This window comes from Ursus arctos, unplaced genomic scaffold (assembly GCF_023065955.2).
Source record: "Ursus arctos isolate Adak ecotype North America unplaced genomic scaffold, UrsArc2.0 scaffold_2, whole genome shotgun sequence".
Classification (NCBI taxonomy): Eukaryota; Metazoa; Chordata; class Mammalia; order Carnivora; family Ursidae; genus Ursus; species Ursus arctos.
Genome location: NW_026622874.1, coordinates 15,634,572 through 15,655,552, shown reverse-complemented (window position 1 = coordinate 15,655,552; position 20,981 = coordinate 15,634,572). Strand labels below are relative to the sequence as shown.

Genomic DNA, 20,981 nt, shown 5'->3' with positions numbered 1-20,981 from the left:
CACAGCCGGAAGACAAATCTATACCCGGGAAGCTAGTGTATCAGCATAATGTGTGCGGGGAAAGGACATTTATCTTCTATAGAACCACCTAGGGTTGGTTATATGGAAAGAAGAAAGCCTAATTTCTTTTTGTTTCTTAAAGAAGCGCTAAGAAACCCATGGTAAGGGCAGAGCCTAAGACTTCCATGGAGCGGGAGACCCCCCAACGGGGCCGGCAGAGAAGCTGAAGGGCGAACCTGTGCTTTCACCAGAACCGGCCACCAGGGTCTATTTCTGTCTTCTCTTTTGGAAAAGGAAGACTGGGACAGTTGGGGAACGCCAAAACATTTTTGAAAAAGAAACCTACTGAAGAGGATAAAAACAGTCCCAAATCTCTTAAATGCTTTTAAATAAATTCATGATAGAATTCCATGCGGTGTTAAAATATAAGTGAAATATATGTAATGATCAAAGAAATGCTTGAGCCACCTCAGAGGGAAAAAAGGTAACTAACTGGAAAGTCGCATTTTCATAACAACATAAACAACAGTAATTGCAGGTACTGGATTATTTTTATTGTTGTCTTTGTACTTTAAAAATATTTCTAAGTTTTCGACAGTGAATACAGAATACATGTGTTTGAAATGTTATTAAAAAAATAAAAGCTGTTCAGAATTTTAATTCCATTGAAAAGGATAAAATGCCAAAATGAGAATGTTTTTTCAAGTTCACTCCTATTAGAAGCTCATATTCTACCCAAAGCCAGACTGGATCTTCGGTTTCGACCAAGACGCTATGTAAGCCCTCCCAAGTGGGGCCTTGCCAGGAATCCTTTCCCAAGATATTCCTGAAAAGACTGTGTACGTATTTGTAGGGGCACACGGCACCCATCAAATTCTCTGTCCCCTCAATCTATGGAAATCCTAACCTCCTACACAAGTACCATAAAACTAGGCACGGATATATATGCAGGTTAACAGCCAGGGCCTCCACAGAGAACTCTTCCAGTCTTTGCTGAAGCAATCCAAAGTCTAGCAAGGGCACGAGGTAGTCTTTTACCCTGATGCAGCTCAATGGTACCCCTTTTCGTGGAACCAACTTGCCTACTTGTTGAAAACTTGGAATTATATTAAAAAAAAATTCCAGGACCTTTTCCATTTCCTCCTCGCCAGGAATGAGCAGCAACGCCCAGCACCATTTCATCAGGACAGGGGCACAGAGCGGGCTGCTTAGTAGGGAAGGGGTTTTTCTCTCTCTCCATGAGTCCCTTCCCGAGAGCCTGGGGCGACAGGACTCCAGCCCCTACTCCTGAGTCAGTGTCCAATTCCTCCTGCAACTGTACTTGAGGACTGCAAGGTGCAGAGCCCCCTCGACTCTTATGACGTTACAGTCATTTCGCCCAAGTGACAACGTTGCAGCTCCCGGGTTTTCAGGTGACAGTGACATATGCTTACAAGGGAGTTAGACTAGCCCGCAGGCAAAGTCACACATGGAAAAGCACTTCGTTGCAAGTATTGTAAGGATGCACCAGGTGAGCTGGAGGTCAGCGCGGGTGGGTGAGGTTATCACCACACCTGTTGCGACTGGAACCCTCCCTTACCGACACGCGGCCGAGGCCGGGAAGTCCCTCAAAAGCAAAATGGCCTAAGGGGCGCCCCTACCAGCCTGGCTTTAGCAAGAAGCTTCGGTTGGGTGTGTGCACAGCAAGCAGCACAGTGCGAGTGTGACCCCTGCTCTGCGCTCACAGACACGTGGGCAAGCAAGCTGTGGGGCCGAAAATGCAGTATCGTCCTCCAAAGTCTGAACCTGGGGCGGGAGGCGTCCTCAGCTGTCCTCCCGGCCCCTGAGCGGGGCAGCCCTGAGCGGGGCAGCGAGACACCGCTACCCACCGAGACGGGGCTTCCTGCCATCGAACCCGGCCAAGGGTTCGAGTGAGGTGTCTTTTCCAGCCTCTCCAGAGGAGCCCAAACTCTTCCCCTCTGCCCCCCCCCCCCCCGCCCCGGAACTGACTGATGCAAGAAAAAGTTCGCCTTTACACTAGAACGGAGAAGAAAGTTCCATCTGGATGGGCTTCGTTCATTCTGAAAGGTCAGCAAGGGCTGCCCGCCCGAGCGTGCCCGGGAGTCAGCCCGTCAGCCTGTCAGCGCAGAGGCAGCCGCGTGCCCCGGTTTGCACAAGCAGATGTGCCCAGCGGCCCCGCGCCTGTCAACACAGCAGGCAGCCGCCTCCCGCCCTGCTCGGAAAAGACAGCAGGAGACACGGCTTCCATAACCCTGGAAACTCACACTGCCCCGGTGGGCACGTCCTCCATCCACGCCACGGACACCACTCCAACAAAAAGCAGACAACTTTTGTCGTTAGCTCCCCCCCCCCCCCCCAAAAGGAGCCGCACGGCCGGGCGAGTCTGGTTAGTAACTTTTGGGAGGAGGATACTGCATTTTTCAGACAGACAGACGCCGGTATCACAGACATACACAGATAAATAACTTACCTCCTCAAAAGTCATAGACCAACTACCGTTTTCAACCATAGGTACAAAGACAATTGAAAAAAAAACAAAACAAAACAGAATATCCAATGAAATTGCACACCCACTAATACAGATATGGAATGGCAGGAACAAGAGCAGACACTTGTTAACGATTGTGCTGCTATTTTGTTTTTCCTTAGAGCGTCATTGACTCTAAGTTCTCTGTCTGCAAACATTCGCTGGAAGAAAGTATACTTGAGGCAGCCAGTGGGCAAGTCTCAACTCAGGAAGACTAATGCACTCAAACTCCTCCCCCTCCACGCTGTCCTCCGCAGCTTGCGTGACTGATGGAAATGCTGTATGTGGAACTATTAGCAACCGCGGTGCGAGTTGTTTACAATGTGTGATTTCGGCCGGGTGGAAGGAACTTCCTCGTATGACAAGGTCGGAAACGTTGCAAAATAGTTCATTTTCGGGCCACAGAATGAAAGTGCTGGGCAGGGGATTGCTTCCAGCTCTCCTGTGAGTCTGAGGGCTGGCGCGTGGGTGAAGCAGCACATGGGACGGTGAACGTCATTTAGTCCGTGATGAGAAACCAGAGAAATGTGAACTGGCATTCAGAAGAAAATCAACTAAGCCTTACAGGAAAAAATGATGGGGAAGGAGGCAGCTTCGTAAACTCTGGCTCAGTATTTTGGGTGTGTTGTCTGTCTGCTGCTATAATGAATTCTTGGCACGTGTTTTTAAAGACATTTAAGGGTCAGGAGGAAATGTTTTCCTGAAAGACCCAGTACAATTTTATTAGCAACAACACACTCAACTCTCGCATATTTTCGTTTGGGTAATTCTTTCAAGAGTTGATAATTATCATCATCAAATTTCAGCAAACAGTTTTTTGACATTCAAAGACAAATGCCTACAGATGAAATGTTTAAATGTCTACTTTGCCTGCAAATGAAGATTTGAGAGAGAAAATCTGGATATTTGAAATCATGCTCTTCCTTTACCCAACATATCCAATTTTATCTTTCTGGTAGAAATTTAAAAAAAAAATAAAATGTCAAACTAAAAACAAAATCTCGTCAATAATAACTAACTGGCAGTTGGCAAACCAGACTGCGGTTCTTCTAGCATTTAAAAAAGTCTTAGATTTTTCTCCAGCACAGAGGTCAACAAGCTTTAAATGTAAATGGCCAGAGAGAAGTATTTTAGGCTTTGCAGACCATACGATCTTTGCTGAGATTACTCAAACTCTACCACTGTTGTGCAAAAGCAGTCCTAGACACTGGTAAGTAAACAATGGGTGTGGCTGTGTTCCAATAAAACTTTAATTTACAAAAACAGGCGGTGGGCCAATTTGTCCCGCATGCCATAGTCTGCAGATCCCTGCTCTAGCACACAAATCAAATTTTAAAAAAGCAGATGGGTTACACATGACGTCAAAACATGTTAGTGTGACATAATTTTCTCAGTAATGCTACTTGAATAGGAAGCGAAAGTTACTAAAAATTGAATAAAAGTTTTGGAGAATTTGAAGATCATCAATAAACATACTTAGAAATTCTTAATATGCATAACATTCAGACCTCTCTCAAGTGTTAAGTAAAACTCAATCAGCGAACAGGCATCATCAGTAACCACGTGCTCCTTCTCAGCTAATTTGCTCAAGAATCCTCAATAGCGGTTAGGCTTGCAATTTCCACCGTCTTACAGCAGTGAGCTCACTGGATTATCCAGGCTCAAAAAGAGTGGCAGCCTTCTGAGGTCCATCACAAAGTTATCACAGGCAGATAGAAAGCATGCTCTTGACTATTAATATTCATTAGAAGCACATTATTTCATAAACATAAATATTCCCAAAAACCAATGTCAGTCTCTGTGATGAGGAAAATGAATAAAACGTAAGTTTATTTTCATTGGTAGAAAAAGACTTTTCAAAGATGGATTCACTTCTCTTGACTTCCTGAGGAAGGAAAGGCACCACACAGTAAGAAAAAAGGGAAGCCTTTTTTTTTTTTTCCGGGTAAGATTAGCAAAATTTAAACTTCTTTCACTTGACAAGTTAAAAACAAAATGTGATAACTGGTCTAAGTTATTTCATTAGCTATGGAAGGATGGCAAATAATGCGAGTCCAATTAAGCTTTACTTCAAATATTTTGTATTGTTTTTGCCAAGTATAATTAAATAGCTTAATTTTAAATTACATGCAGGGATAACTGCTCTACAAAAATTAGTACGTGTAAGACAAACTTTTTGTAAACTTAGAGGAATTATTTTCTTCCTGTTTGAATTACACTTTGATAAGAGAATTACTACTTCTAACCTCACGAAAGAAATTAAACATTCTAAATCTAATTACACTAAATGTAGATAGGGCACTTCACTTAGAAATGATGTATAATTCTATCTGTGTCCCAAACTCGAGAGAGTTGAAGCATTCCTGATTCTTTCTAGGATTTGCCCATCCAGAACAGGTAATAACATCATCTTCATTATGCTTTGGAAGACTCACTGAATTAATTAATTCGCTGTGCTTTCGAAGGCTTACCCCACATCTGTGCAAGTAGTTAATTAAATAAGAAAAGCATACCATCTTCCAGAGGCAGATGAAGGCTGCAGTTCTCTAAAAGGTGCTGTCAATAGATTACATTATTAGAAAACTACCTTTCCCTAAATGGAAACAACTCGACTCCTTAAAATAGAAAACAGTATTACAATTTCTGAGGTTGGTAACTACTCATTAGGGGCTTGGCTACTGATTTTTAAAATACACTAAAACAGCTGCACATATTCGTGCTTGTTTGTTTCCTGGGGTCATGTATGAAAATGGAAATATACATGATGGATTTCTAGAGACAAGTCTTTATTCTGCATTTCACTTCATCTGGAATAAATTAATAAATTAATTTGCAAACCAAAGTCTCAAGTAGATAAAAACTACTACACCAATCCAGCCACGTCAAGCTTAAGAAGGACAACAGAAGAGACTTAGAATACACGTTCTATATTCTTCTTCCGATCGAGTTTCCCTTCTGTGTCTTGGAACCTAGGCATGAAGATCAGCAGAGAGAGCACACCAAATACCGTACGAAGTCTTCGCAGAGCTGACTTTCAAGCAAACTGAAGCCAAGACCAGGTAGCCCAGTGTGCACACACATTTATGCACGTTTTTGTGTGTGCATCTATATTTATATATGAAAATGGCCGTACCACCCACTTAGGTTGGCCTGTCCCCTAGAAATATGTGTACACATAGGATTTACAATCATTAATTGGCTCCGAATCTGACGGAAGGTCTCCCTCCCACAAGTACGGCTGCTGCACAGGCACATCTGGTGTGACTTGGGATTTATGAAAAGAAGATGGTGGGCTGGATGCCAATCCTCTTGAAACATTTTGCTTGGATTTTTTTTTTTTTTTGAGAGATAATTCACATACCATAAAATTCAGCTTTTTAAAATGTACAATTCAGTGGTTTTAGGACATTCACAAAGTTGTACGACCATCACCACTGTCTAGTTCCAGAACGTTTTGTGTTTAGGGTTCTAAAATTTAAACTTATACCAATGTAATTCACCTCTTTCTTTGTAGTTGAGATTTAAGTGTTAGATATAGGTGAGTATAGTGCCATCACTTGAAAATGTAGATATTGGCATCTGTCATAAAAATAAAACACATATTTGGATCGATAACAGCAAGAATGCGACGGCTGAGAGCTGCCTCTGCATTGCTGGGTCTGTGATCCCACCTCTGGCTTCCTTGCGAGAGTCCTTTTTGTATGCCAAGGGAAACAGCATCAAACTGAAAAATCTCTTAGGATATTTTACTGTATGACATTTCTGGGCCTTTAAAAAAAATTGACACAACTTCCCTAAGTCCCTCACCATCTAGTGAGCTAGGGGGGAGACACGGCATTTTAAGCAGTATGGACCTTCATGGTTGAGGAGGGCTTACTAGTGAACTGGTGTAAGTTCTGATTGGATGCCCACAAAGATCTTCCCTAGTTATTTTTAAGAATTTGCACAACTAGGTTTGCAGTCCAAGGTCTACGAATTATAAAGTGCTCATTCCAGGGACACAGATCTTATTCTTTACAGGATTAAATTTAGAAGAGGCAAAGAGGTACTTCCTAGAATACTTTCCTACTTTAAGGTCATTAAAATTAGCTTCTTAGACGGGATATTGAATATCTGAAAGAACAAGTCGGGATGGTTGGAAACGATGTTGTCAACTGTCACTTTGAAAATATAATTTGAGGACTATAACTTTACCAAGTATATCACCAATATAAATATCTAGACATTATTAAAAGGGTATGGAAATATTACTTAGATGTATTGACAAGTTATTATAATAATACAAAAGAAATAGCTATAGAGCATATCCGATATGCATAAGTTAAAAGGAGTATCTGTTTTCAAAACAAAACAAAACAAAAGTTTAATTCTACGTTGGTCCCTCAGTAAAACGTACACACATTACAAGTCTAACATGTGGTAAGGACTCTTGAAAAAATAATATGCACTGTACTGTTTATCCATATCTATTTTGATACGAAAAGGATTTAAGAAATAGTACCAAGTTCAGTCCCAGACTGATTTTAAATATACAATTTTAGTCTCTTGTTGCCTTCTCTTCTATTTTAAAGCACTCTTCCCAGGTTTTATTTGTTATTATGGCAACTAAGAAAATTAGAACGATCGTATAAGCAGTACCAGGGCTTCATTTGGGATCCTTAAGAATATTTGAAAATTACTGCTTCAAGCTTTTCTAAAGCAGCATGCGACATGAGCTACATTAAAATTGGTTTTATTGGGGGGGGGTGGTAATTAGCTTCAAACCTTATTCTGTGAGCACCTTGTGGGTTAATAGGTATCTACCAGAGCAGTACTGGGCTCTTCTGATCAGTTCTTTAGCCAGTTCTGTAAGCAAGGGGAGAAACACTGCTGCTGTCAGACCCCTGGGGAGCCATCCTTGGGAGAAATGCAAAGAAGCTAAGCGAGGGACTGGCGGAGCAGATCCATGAGAGGGGATGCTATTCTAGTAGTAATACCTAGGTAGTGGCAGGCAGTCGGCCTAATGAGGCTAATAACAACCATTTACTGCACACCAGCTCCGGGCTAGGTACTGAACCCACAACATCCCTCACCTTCACAGAAGCCCTGCAAGGACACTGTAAGCTCCTGCATGTTTTACGGACGAGGAAGACGCTCGATAACTACGCCCAGGATGCCGAACAAAGGACAGCTATGAAAGCCCCCCAGTGTGGATAACAAATCCTGTGCTATTTTTCCTTTTTCTTCCTGGAAAGCCAGCATTTGAACTCAGGTCTGACTACAAAATCCACACACTCCTGCCACGGCCCGCTCAGCTCGACAGCAGAGACGAGAGGCAGTGTGACTACAGCTGCCCCTGGTGACTTCTCTGACCCCGTGAGGGCAACTCCAGTTACAAAAGTGGCCGTCATCCGCTGGGGTGACTTCATTAACAATACCACCCCGGGACTTTTCCTGGAAGGATACTTTGGCATTGGTGGTGCTCAGTGTGAAAATACAATTACTCTCTAATCCCAGTGTTGCTGATGTGAAGAGGGAGGGAACCACTATGCCTCTGTAGGAATCGGAGGAATTAAAACGAACTTCAAGAGAGACGACAGTAGGTCAGCTGGAAAAAGTAAGTTCGAAATCAGTGTTTCCCCAGCATTGCATCACGGGAACAGTGTTGCTATCTACGAGGGAAGAGATCTATTGATGTGAACGGCCCAATTTTTAAAAAATACTACAATTAACTAAGATATTAAACTGAAATCAGCTTTGATTCTGAAACTGCACACTGTAGCGAAATGTCACCGTTACTCAGATTTGTGGAAATAAATGTTGCGACAAACACCGTTACTGTGCTCCATTAACCTTCGTGGGTTTTATTTTTCCTTCCAAATGAGTTTGTGTTTTTAACAGTTGCTACAGACAGAGAAAAGTCTGAAACATTCTTGTGCCAGGCTTGGAACAGTTCACCTTCTAAAAGTCTTTGTGGACGTGACCGTGCACAGCTAACACAGTCCTTTGCCACTTTCCTTGTTTTCTCATTTTTGAAAGTAGTCGATAGCCACTTTCTCTCTTTCTTTTTCCCTCTCTTTCTCTCAGCTTCTTATGAAGACTCCAAGTATAAATGCAACAGGTGGAGTTACCTACAAATATACAAACTGAAAGAAAAGAAATATTATGGTTGGCTATGGGAGTTTCCTGAAATGAAAACATACCTGGACATTTATCATGGTCAGAGAGCGTCTAAGCCAATCAAGAAGGAACAGAGGGAGCTGAACTTGCCACGACTGCTCCTTTAGGGCACAGAAGGCACTTTGCTCTCATGGGTGACCCACGCCTTCCCTACCTTGTATCTATCCATTGGGTCCTCCTGCTGCAGCTGACTCTCTCGCATTGTCTGATATTCTTTCTCATATTTCTTCAGTTTCTTGGTTGGTACCTACAGGGATTAGAAGAAAAGCATGTTAGACAAGGACATGATTTAGGAAAACACTTTCTGACATGGTTCTCAACTAAGTCTCTGGCATTCTAATGGGGCACACCCAACTCAAAGTAGGGGGGAAAGTCTAGATCCAAGAGCAGGGGTCTGCAAACTTTCTGTCAAGGCTTTGCTAGAATATTTGAGGCTTTGTGGGCCCCACAGTCTAGGTCACAGCCACTCCCCTCTGTTGTCACTGCAGAGAAACAGCTGTCATTAGTGATACACAAACGAGAGTGGCTGTGTTCCAACGAAACTTTGTTTACAAACGCCCATTTCTGTGCTGCAACATGGTTATGTCGTAACTGTTTTCTGTAAATGTATTGAACTGTGCTATTAATTCTAACTACTTTTCAGTAAAATTCATTCACAGCCTTCTACCATGTTGAAAAGGAAAATTATGTTATAAAGGTAAAAACTGAGCAACAAACAATATTTTGAGAGTCAATATACTGTACCCGAGAGAAAGAAGACTCTCAAGTCTGTCACTGACAACTCCCAACAAATAACAGAACCGTTGTGCGGTGTGAGGTAAGAGGACATCATCTAAACATCTATTTATTAAAATTGTGTCATCTTTAAAAGACAGTACTCTACTGTTTTCTGAAGAAAAGGACTAGGACTTACAGAATCTTGGAATTCTAAAAATAAACAAATAAGCATAACACAGAACAAAAGTCACAGAATTTGGCCCTAGACAGACCAGGGTCCAAACGCCTACTATTTTTTTTTTCTTTTATTAACTATGAAACCTCTTGGCAAACTGGTATTTAACCTTTCTTGGTCTGAGTTTCTTCATCTGTAAAAGGGCAGGCAAACAAATTTCTGCTTCATAATGGCTGTCAGGAGAATTAAATGCTGTAACATAGGCGAAGTCTCTAAACTATTGCCTGTTTCCTGGAAATTTTTTTTAAAAGTATTCAATAAAATTAATGTATTATCATCGGTGTTTCATATAACAGATTAAGTCTACTTTTAGACTTTCCTTGGACAATCCCAATTATATAATTCCTTTCAACATCAAAATATTTAATGTTTAGGTGCTAAAGTAAGTGACTTGAAATGAGGGAAAAGTTTATCTAATTTTTTTAAAAGACAACAGATGTATTATTTTGCTGGATTCTCGGGGACTTGAAGGCAAGGATGATGTGTTGAGGCTCCTTAGTAACGGTCGTCAGGAGACCTGCCCAAGTTGCTGGCCCACAGGAGGCTCTCAGCAGACTGTTTCTTGTCAAGCTCAAATGACGGGATTTAGAAAACATGTAATATGTGTGTGAGACTCTGGCCAGAGAATTTGTTAAATGAAACGCAGAGACGCCAAGCGTCATGCCCCATCGTATTCTAATGAGTCTGTTCTTCTGTCCAGAAGCATTCTCAAGGACTGGAATGACCTGCTTCTCACCACAACTGGGGAATTTCACAAACTCCATCCAAACTGGAGACAGTGGAAATCATTCCACAACCACAGGATGACCATATTCATCTGGCTGATGCGGGAGTCTCCCCAGTGAAATAAGGAGGACGGTTTTTAGGGTGTAACTAAATTGCAAAACCACTGCTGAACAGGGTCATGAGCAGCTCATTTTTCACCACTCCGTCCCCAGAGGCCTTCAACAACACCCTGTGACGACCCAGAGTGCAAAAGACGGGGAGGGGCCTGCCCGCCCTTGGCCTCAAGGTCCTCAGACAGACCAGGAAAATACACGTGGTCAAGTGCCAACAAACAGCAGCAACAACATTATTTCTTCTTGACTTTAATAGGGGGCCTCAGGGCGCCTGGGTGGCTCAGTTGTTAAGCGTCTGCCTTCGGCTCAGGGCGTGATCCCGGCGTTCTGGGATCGAGCCCCGCATCAGGCTTCTCTGCTGGGAGCCTGCTTCTCCCTCTCCCTCTCCCCCTGCTGTGTTCCCTCTCTCGCTGGCTGTCTCTCTCTCTGTCAAATAAATAAATAAAATCTTAAAAAAAAATAATAGGGGGCCTTGATTTCCTCTAGCTGTCTTTTCTCCATAGGTATTAATCATACACTCCAAAAACACTCTCAAGCGGAAGTGGCAGTGAGTCCCTGGCACTGAATGAAGTAGCCTGGAGCCGAGGACAAAGGGAACAAATGTCAGAGTTCTAAGCAGGGACAGGTGTTTCCAAGGCATCCCTAGGAGCAGGATCACGGGGAGGAGTGAGTCCTGTGCGGAAGGTGCCATCTCCTGCAGCCATTTACCCACAAGATCGAAAGTACGTCAGCGTCTCTGCAACTGAACACGGGTACCGAGGGGTACCCTGGGCTGAACGTCAATCCTGTGGGGAAGTATTGTCTACTGGTCCTAAAATGGACCCATTCACCAATGACTGAATTAAACACTGCAAGCTTAGTTCTAGAGAATTTCTTCTAAAGCCCTATTTTTAAAACTCATGGTGTTACAGAATGTTTTTTTCATGTAAAAAAGTGTCCTTTTAAAAGTCAATCCTGCTACTTAAGTTAAGAGGTTCATTTCAATGTGAAATTTTTAAAAAATGCATTAAACACCCTCAATAAGCTAATCCTTTCCCATCTGGCTGAGATTCTAGGATGTTTGGCTTCATCTTGTTCAGGGAAACAGAGCAGGTTCCCAGAACAATATGTTGCTAGGAAACCTTCCAAGCTTATTTATCTTGTGCTGCGGGCTGGTACTGAGCAGCCACCTGTGATTGGCACAATGTGGGGGGGGGCGGGGAGGAGGAAGGTGAGCTGATATGAAACTGTTATTTATGAGATAATCAAAGAACAGAGGCTGTCAGTTTCCAAAGCTGTATTTCAGGACAAAACTGATCTTATTTTAGGGAATGTAATATTGAGCTTGAAATTTTTCTTAGCAGAGAAAGGAATAAAATACCTCTTTAGTACATAGTTTTAATTAAAAGAACAGAAAGTCATTAAGAATTACTAGAATTGACCCAATTATCATCTCAAGAGTAGTACAAGTATCTCTCCCCTTAAGTTAAATAATTTTAACGTAAGTATGCACTTGAAGAATCACTGATCCTTCCAATGTGCACTTAAATGGGGGGCTTCTCCCATCCACTGTCCATCCTCTACCTGCCCAGTACCCCCTACTGGACTAAATTCAGGAAATGTACTCAAAGAACCCACAACTGTTTGATAAGTACAACTGATAATGGGCATTCACCAGCTCAAAATGGTATTTATTTAAAAAACCCCAAAAGAGAAAAACTGGCATGACAATCCCCAGTAAGTACGAGAGCAATCATTTAAATAATCAGCCAAGACTTGACATTTTGGACTTGACAACTACATTCAGGGAAGTAAGCATTTAAAATAGAAGCAGTGTTTTAATGTTTTGAATATTTCACGGTATTTAGATTATTTCACAATATGCTTAACCCTGACATTTAAATACATAACATAACCATTTATGTAGAATTAGTAAGTTGGAGCTGGAAGGACCTTTGGAGACTGTCCGTCTGGTTGATCCCCGTCTTCGGGATGAGGAAAGTGAACCCATGTGGCTGAGAACACCGGGCCGAGCCAGCCGGCTGTGGCATGGTCATGTGGAGTATCTGGAATACTGGTGGGCCACTGTCTCCCTGGCCTGTCCCCCCTTCTGGTACTGGGCTGTCAGGAGAAGTGTATTTCCCAGTATTTCTTTAGTCATATGAATGCCATTTTCATTACTTTTGCCACATCCAAGCACATTTTCCTATGATTTTTCCTTAAATCAACTGATTTTCTTACACAAATTTATTTTACAAGGAAAATATTTTGGAAGCAAGAGTCAATACAGACAACTATGGCAGACAAAAAAATAGCCCCCCCCCCCAAAGCTGTCTGCATCCTAATGCCCAGAAGCTACGAATACGCTTCCTTCGGTGGCAAAATGGATTCTGTAGATGTGCTTGAGAGTAAGGACCTTGAGACGGGGAAATGATCTTGGACTTTCTGGGTGGGCCCAATGAAATCCTACATGTCATTAAAAGAGGAGAACTTTGGGGGCACCTGGGTGGCTCAGTCGGTTAAGTGTCTGCCTTCGGCTCAGGTCCTGATCTCGGGGTCCTGGGATTGAGCCCCACACACGTAGAGGCTCTGATCATCGAGGAGTCTGCTTCTCCCTTGTCCTCTGCCCTTCCCCCCAGCTTGTTCTCTCTCTCTCTCTCTCTCTCTCTCTAACAAATAAATAAATAAATAAATCTTAAAAAAAAAAAAAAAAAGAACTTTTCCAGACTTAATCAGAGATGTGACTATTGCAGAAAAGCCAGAGAAATTCGATGTCGCTGACTTTGAAGATGGAGGAAGACAATGTGGGCAGCCTCTAGAAGCTGGAAAGGGCAAGGAGAGCCTTCGGAAAGGAATGCAGCCCCGCTGACAACTTGATTTTAGCCCTAATGAAACTGGTCAGACTTCTAACCTACAGAACTGTAAAATAATAAATGTATAAAGCTCTTTAAAGCCTTTAAATTTGCAGTTATTTGTTGTTGTAACCACAGGAAACGAATCCAGTAACATATTATAAATCATAACTATCAATTAAACTACCAAATGTTTACAAACAAAACTCAGTTGAAAGTCTTAACAGTTTTGCTGAAAGCAAGATAAAAACTTCCTGCCCCGTTCGTTTTACAACCAATCGCAAATTACGTCGATCTAAAATAACCTGCCTCCTGTCAGCTCCTGTGTTACCAACAGCAGAACAGCAGTAAGCAGAAGGTCAAGACAACTCCATCCCAGCCCATGTGTGGATTCATTCAGGCCTTTCCTGCCTTCGCCCTCTTACCACTAATGACAACTAGTTGTGGCATTTCTTAAACTGTACTCGGTATTTGCTAAGGATCTGTACAATGTCCCCTAATATTTTCTACTACATTTCCTCATACTCCATTTCTGAAATGCCTGTTCAGACCTTCTAAGATGACTCCATGAGCAGTCTGAAGGACATGCACTAAATCAAGGGGGCTTTTCCACCCATTCCCCTGACGATCATCTCCCTGGGCTATAATACGAAACCACCAGGGAGGCTCTGTGAACTCCTGTCCTGGTCACCAATGCAGTCACCTGCCCCGTACTGATGAAAGTGGGGCCCGTCCAGCTGTTACCAGGAAATACACAGACCAGAGCTTTATGAACTACAGGGAAAGGGGGCAGGGAGGGGGTGTTCAGGGAGTGGTGGGAGAGTGCTCCATGGTGACCCCAGGTAACGGGAGCAGAAAGCACGGTAGTTGCTAATTTGCTCCATTCTTTCTCTCAAAGGTCATCATGCCATCACGCTGGCCTCAGCTGGAGATGTGGGAGAGGAAGACCAAAGGAGAGTATGCTCAACTTTCTTTTCCCACGCTCTCCCTCTTTTCATCTAAAGCATATATTTATTTTTATATATGACTCTGATAAGATGAAAATATGTGTGTGTGTGTATATACATAGTTTTCTGGTTGTATATCAATTACTTTTTGGTGAACATGCCTTAAGAATCTTTATCTCACTAATGATACCTTAGTTGGGTTATGGGCTCTTTTTTACTTTTATTACACTGAGTTCTCCTTATTAATCCTTGAATTTCATGTGTATTAGTTATTTTTAATAAAACATACTTCTTCTCTTACGTACATGATTTGGTTAGGTTTCCTGATTATCAAATGTGATCTTTATACATTAGGGAGTTTAGATGCCTTTTAAAACAGCACAGATCTTATACTCTGGATTGTAACTAATGGAATAATAAACTCTGAAGTAACCCATTATATGAGCCTAAGGGAAACTTACACACAGAAAAGAGGGAAATGACACAGCATAGCTGAATATACGTGTGGAGAATTTTCACCCCGGCCTATGCTCTGTGATGTATGATTTGGGGCATATGCTGGTCCTGTGGAAGAGTGCGTCAATTTTGTAAAAGGGGAATTCCGAATTTAACTAGAGAAAAGAATCTAGGAGCTACTAGTGTTTCTCAAGGTAGGAGTACTACTGGCATTTGGGGTGGAATGATTTGGGCTGCATTAGACTCCACTTCCCATTTCTGAGCCCCTAACATCCTTGGCCTATTAAATGCTGATAGTTGCTCTCCAGTCATTGGCACAATAAGGAGCCCACGCAACTTTCCCAAGAGGGAGGGGAGGGCCCCAGGGGATGGGAGACAGGAAGGGTGGACACTCGAGAAAAGCGGGGTGTGCAGAAAACCTCTGCCTTGTGCTGTGCATAAAGGCGAAGGGAGGCCCCGCCTGGCTCGGGCGGTTATCAGCATTGCACTCACAGACCCTGACATCTGCATCCTTCTGTTCTGTTTTTGATCAGCAATAATTGGCACAAAGACAAACGCAAAGTGCCTGCATGTCAAAGAATTCCCTAACGGTGTTAGGGCTATAATTTAGAAAATTACATACTTAAGCCTCTCAACAACTTGGTGAGATATTATTTGGATTTTACAAATAAGAGAACCAAGAGGGGGAACTTTCTTGAGATCACGCAGCAGGTAAACAGAGAGGCAGAAATGGGATCTAGGCCGCCATCCACCTCCAGCCTCCATCCTCTTGGACCACTTTGCTCTACTGCCCGGGACCAATGAAGGGAAAGCTCCTCAAGACACCTAGATGTGGGGCCAAGTATGTGTCCGATGACTACAGTTTCGTAAGTGCAGGAAGAGGCATCTCGGTACCCACGTTTGTAAGAGGTACAAGAAGAAATTTGTTGGGGGGCTGGGAAGGGCACCTCACCGAGGAGGATTCTCATTATGACTGGTTTATGTAAGCTTTCTTGCCCAATCACAAAATTGCATTTCCCCTGTGCTAAATTCTAACAATGGGCTAGTCACGTGTCAGAGCTATTATTCAAAACTTGATGAATCTGCTTCGCTATTTCAAAAATAAAAGATACAAAAATATTTATCAATGGATGCAAATGCTGGCAAAGTAGCTCACTATTAAAAAAAAAAAAAAGGCTGCCAAGATCTGTTTAATATTTTCCTGATGGTCAGGAGTCTGAGTGCCTAAAAAATTAATAAGCCAAAGGTACTAGAAATTATGTTTTGCTCTTGCTCACTTCAGATAATTTCTTAGGAAGAACAGAAATCATCCCATTTTAATATATTAATCATTAGAGGAAAACATAGATAACTATGGCACCACATTTCTTGGTGATTTGGAATCGCAGGGGGCTGAGTTTCCAAGTTAGAGTCAGTTCCACGAGGACTTGTCAAGATCTGGACAGAAATTAGGTCAGTGGTGACCAAAACTCTAACAGTCGGTTTGCAGTGGCCTCAACTGTTGGGAAGAAAGAGATGGGAAGGAGTCAAGAGAAGAGGGGCCATGTCCTCTTAGGCTTCACAATAATCCTCTTCACAGTGCTCAGCAAAAGAAGCTACTTTGACTCTTTTTGAGTTTTTAGCACTAGGGGGAGGGGTACATAGTCAATGATACTTTCCCCCGTGAGATTGGGGGGGAGAACCTTCAGAGACCACAAGAACCTATAAATGATTATTAATTGCATTCTTTTTTATTGAGGTATAGCTGACATAAAACATTAGTTTCACGTGTATGATATAATGATTCAGTATTTATATATATTAAATAATATGATGATCTCCTCAATTAAGTCTGGTTAACATCTGTCTCCTATATGGTTACAAAAACTATTTTTATGTGATGAGAACTTGTGGGACCTACTCTCTTAGCAAGTTTCAAATGTGCAATGCAGCATGAATAACTACAGTTACCAAACTGTACATTCTTTCCCTGAGGACTTATTTATTTTATAACTGGGAGTTTGTACCTTGTGACCTCCTTTACCCATTTCGCCCACCCCCCCCCCCAAGTTGTATTCTAGGAAGGAATATAATGGCTTAAGGGGGCAGGGACAAGGAAAGTACTCATCTCTTGTCACACTAACAGAACTCCTGAGGCTCACAGACATCAAATTACTAGGCACTCTCTCCCTGAATTCACGCGATAGCCCGCAGTGCTGCACTCGCTTCATCTCACCCGGCACGTTCAGCCTTCCAGTTACTCAAGCCTGATGGTGCACACACCTGTGACAGATTCCTGGGCTCATTAATGAATAATTGTGTGATGCGAGTCACTTTCCAACATTCGTGACTCACTCCTGAATGTATGCTCATCAAAGTATCTATGAAAGCTTCTGAAATAGCAGTTTCTACTTCCTTTACCACATTCTAATAGGAGCTGTGTCTGGTCCCGACGCTGTAGCAAATTTAAGAAACTGTGGCATTTTATAGAAACTGCTTAACTGCTCATTTCTAATTTCTCATCTTCATCCTATGAATCTAATCTCGTATACTTTTTTTTTAATGGAACTCCTTGGTATTCCGTTTGAGCCTTCCTAGCAGTAAATGATATTTGGAGGTGGAGTAATTTCTTTACTACCCAAATGCTGCCAACTCCTTTTTATTGTTTCCAGCCCAGGAGGGCTACTGAGCTCAACTTACCTATCCACCTGCTAACATCTTTTCGGTATTTCACATAGGAGACATTTTAAACCTGGACACATCACCCACTTCTCACGCCAACCAGTCCTCCCACTGTTCATCTTCCACCCAGGTGCTCAAGCCAGAAACCCAGAAGTCACCTGTGACCCCCACCCCCACTGAGGATCATGAAATCAGTCACTAGATTCTACAGAACGTGCCTCCAAATGTCTCCTAACTTGTCTTCTTTTGGTCCTCGTCAACACCGTCCAAGTTGAAGCCGCAATCCCCTCTCATCACTGCAGTGAGCTCCAAACTGGTCTCTCTGTATCTGTCCTTGACCTACTCCAAAACTTTCTTCCATAGGGGCAGGCTTTTTTTCAAAATGCAAATCTGTTATCTTTCCTCTTCCTAAATTTTTCAATTGCTTCCTGTTGCATTTAGGATAAAGACAGGACTACCTGACATAACTCTGCTGGTCCTATAGGATCTGGTCTCTATCTACTTTTCCCCCTTCACTCTCTATGTCCCTATTTTGCAAAAGTGGGGTTCACCCATCCCAGGAAGTACATGAAAGGATCCAAACAGATGCAAAAGGCAATTATTAGAATTTTTAGTTCTATTTTTTTAAAAAAGATTTGAGAGAAAAAGAGTGCACTGTGCATGCAAGCATGGGGTGGGGGTGGGGGGTAGAGGGAGAGACGCAGACACCCTGCTGAGCAAGGAGCCCAATGCAGTGCTCTATCCCAGGATGCCAAAATCATGACCTGAGCCAAAATCAACAGCCAGCAGCTTAACTGACTGAGCCACCCAGGAGCCCCTCTAGTTCTATTTTTTAACCTCATCTTTTTATTTATTTACTTACTTATATTTTTAACCTCGTCTTTTTTTTTTTTTAAAGATTTTATTTATTTATTTGACAGAGATAGACAGCCAGCGAGAGAGGGAACACAAGCAGGGGGAGTGGGAGAGGAAGAAGCAGGCTCCCAGTGGAGGAGCCTGATGTGGGGCTCGATCCCATAACGCCGGGATCACGCCCTGAGCCAAAGGCAGACGCTTAACGACTGCGCCACCCAGGTGCCCCTAACCTCGTCTTTTAAAATGTTATTTTTGTGCCTATTTTCTTAAAGTATACACTAATTTATTTAAAAATGAATATACATATATTGGAAGTATGTACTTCAATTACTTTTACTGACAGGGATGCATAATCCAAAGAGTTGAGGGGTCACCGGTCTCTACTGTAGCCATGCTGGCTGCTTTCACTTGCTTTCACGCACCAGAGTCTGTCCTGTCTCAGGGTTTTGAGTACGCTACTGCTTCTGCTGGCGTGGACTCAGCATATTCATGTCAAGATTCTAACTGGAAGGTCTAAGGTCTGATCAGGCACCTCCAATTTTATAAAGCACAGGCAATTCTGCGATACTGTATTGTCCATTTGAAAACCAGGGAATTAAAAACACCAAGTGCTAAAGGAGTGGGGGACAAACCAGAGAGGCTTTTAATGAACTGGCCTGAGAACAGAATCACTTATTTCTCAGAGAATATCCATTCTGTGTTTCAAGCAACCAATTTATAAATAAACTTTAGGAGAGAATATATTTGTAAGATCGGGAGGGACTATTTTTAATGTTCTAAGATATTTCAAGAATCTATTATATAAACAGTTTGGCTGTAAGGACACAATCAAATTTAAAAGAGAAAAACTGGGGTGCCTGGGTAGCTCAGCTGGTTAAGTCCGACCCTTGATCTCAGTTCAGGGTTTGATCTCAGGGTTGTGAGGCTGGGCATGGAACCCACTTTAAACAGACAGAAAGATAGAGAGATAGAGAGATAGCACTTTAGATCGATAGATAGATGAGGAAAAATCATATGCTTCAAGAATAATTATCTAAGCAATAGAGTTTCTCTTCAATATTATATGGAGGGTAGTTTAGGGTTAAATAGGCTTGCATTTGAAATCCTTCCCTGTCAAATACTAGCTATGTAATTTTAGGAAGAAATCACTTAAACCTGTTATTCAGAGCTTCACGTATTTTTTTAAAATGGGGGTAACACAAATCACAACTCCTGTGCCCACCTCCTCTTACTGAGCACATAATGCGTGCCGCGGCACCGGGCTAAGCACTGAAGTACTCTGTACTACGTAAGCCTCACGGAATTGAGCTGGGTCTACCGTACTCACGCTACAGAATAAATACACTGAGGAAGACTAAGTAACATGAACAGGGACCATAATAACGACTGACCCGACAAGCCTTCTGACGCCAAGGTCAAGCCTTACGTGCAGTATGTTCCATGCCTACCCTCTACGCTGCCGCACACGCAGCTCTCAAACCCAGGGCCCTGCTCCTCAGTAGCTGGTCGCAGGGAACCGAGCTAATGGAGCGGACGGGCTGCGGGATGGGGGAGGGGCTGTTTTAACGCGCGACCAGGAGATAATGACCCTAAGGATCCGCCGCTTTACCCCGCGTCAAGGAGGAGCTCAGGAAAGTACCAACGCCTTCGCCCTGAATTTTCTGGGAAAGTCAGAAAAAAGAGAAGGTCCAACAGACCCTGGGGTGGTTGAAGCAGGAATTGAACTCTGGGAGAAGCCTGTATAGAATTTCACAAAGTTTCAAGCGGGGGCAGATCGAAATCCCGTATTTTCCTCTTCTCCCAGCCGTCTGAAGGAAAGTACTGAGGCATAAACCACTCCGGAGATCTACAACGCAAAGCAAATTACCTTAAGGTACTGGAATCAGGCAGCACTTGGAGGGAACGTTTTTTGACGCCTATAGTTTCACTGACAAAGCCTTTCTTCTTTGTGTATGATTTCCTGGATTTCTTTCTTTCTTTCTGTCCCCACTGCTTTTTTTTTTTTTAGATTTTATTTATCTATTTGACAGAGAGACAGACAGCCAGCGAGAGAGGGAACACAAGCAAGGAGAGTGGGAGAGGAAGAAGCAGGCTCCCCGCGGAGCAGGGAGACCAATGCGGGGCTCGATCCCAGGACCCTGGGATCATGACCCGAGCTGAAGGCAGATGCTTAACTAACTGAGCCACCCCGGCGCCCATTATACCCTCAACTTCAGATTGCATTTTGAAAATTCTGCTATTTTTCTTTGTAAAAATTAAGAAGCAATAATATCTTAAGTTGGTAAATCATAATGGACGGTTCTTATTTCTTTGATTTTGGGGGGAGAGGCTCAACCTCCACTGAAATATCTCAAGTAAAATTCCACTTCTGAGTAAGTTTTTGGTTAGAAATTTATCACTTAAAATTTTTATTAGAGTGCTTAGAAAATAGCAGGATGACTACCAAGTGCTAAAAATTGAGACTGTGAGATGGTATGTAATACCCTAAATCTGGTTACATGTTGAATGGTGTTGGTCTGATTCCAGGGAGTAGATTAACCAGATGTCGTCCCCAAACTGGGCCGCAGAGAGCTGACAGAGCTCTGCATTCAGAGCGAGCTGATGAAGCTTACTGAAAACTCAACAATGTTACGGGAGAGAAGGAATGGCAGGGGAACCAAGTAGGACACTGTTCTTCATTATCGTGAAATGCTATGTCCGTTACAATAATGCTGACCTTTGCAGCGCGGAATGTGAAGAAATCTGAAACAGTAC

The 20,981-nt window shown here is 42.7% G+C and overlaps 1 protein-coding gene across 14 annotated transcripts in view; it reads right to left on the bottom strand.

Annotated features, from left to right (window-relative positions):
* RABGAP1L (RAB GTPase activating protein 1 like) overlaps positions 1 to 20,981 on the bottom strand; it is a 722,910-nt gene that overhangs the window by 24,891 nt on the left and 677,038 nt on the right. For 10 of the 14 annotated variants that reach the window (XR_007191366.2, XM_044387902.3, XM_044387905.3 and 7 more), the window contains one exon: positions 8,841 to 8,933. Coding sequence is in view for 13 of the 14 variants with exons in the window: in XM_044387902.3 (XP_044243837.1) it covers positions 8,841 to 8,933 (93 nt within the window). In the remaining variant the exon portion in view is untranslated. Of the gene's footprint in view, positions 1 to 122; positions 8,653 to 8,840; positions 8,934 to 20,981 lie in introns of those variants that run through there. The other 4 variants (XM_057315476.1, XM_026509302.4, XM_044387906.3 and 1 more) reach the window with 2 other exon arrangements.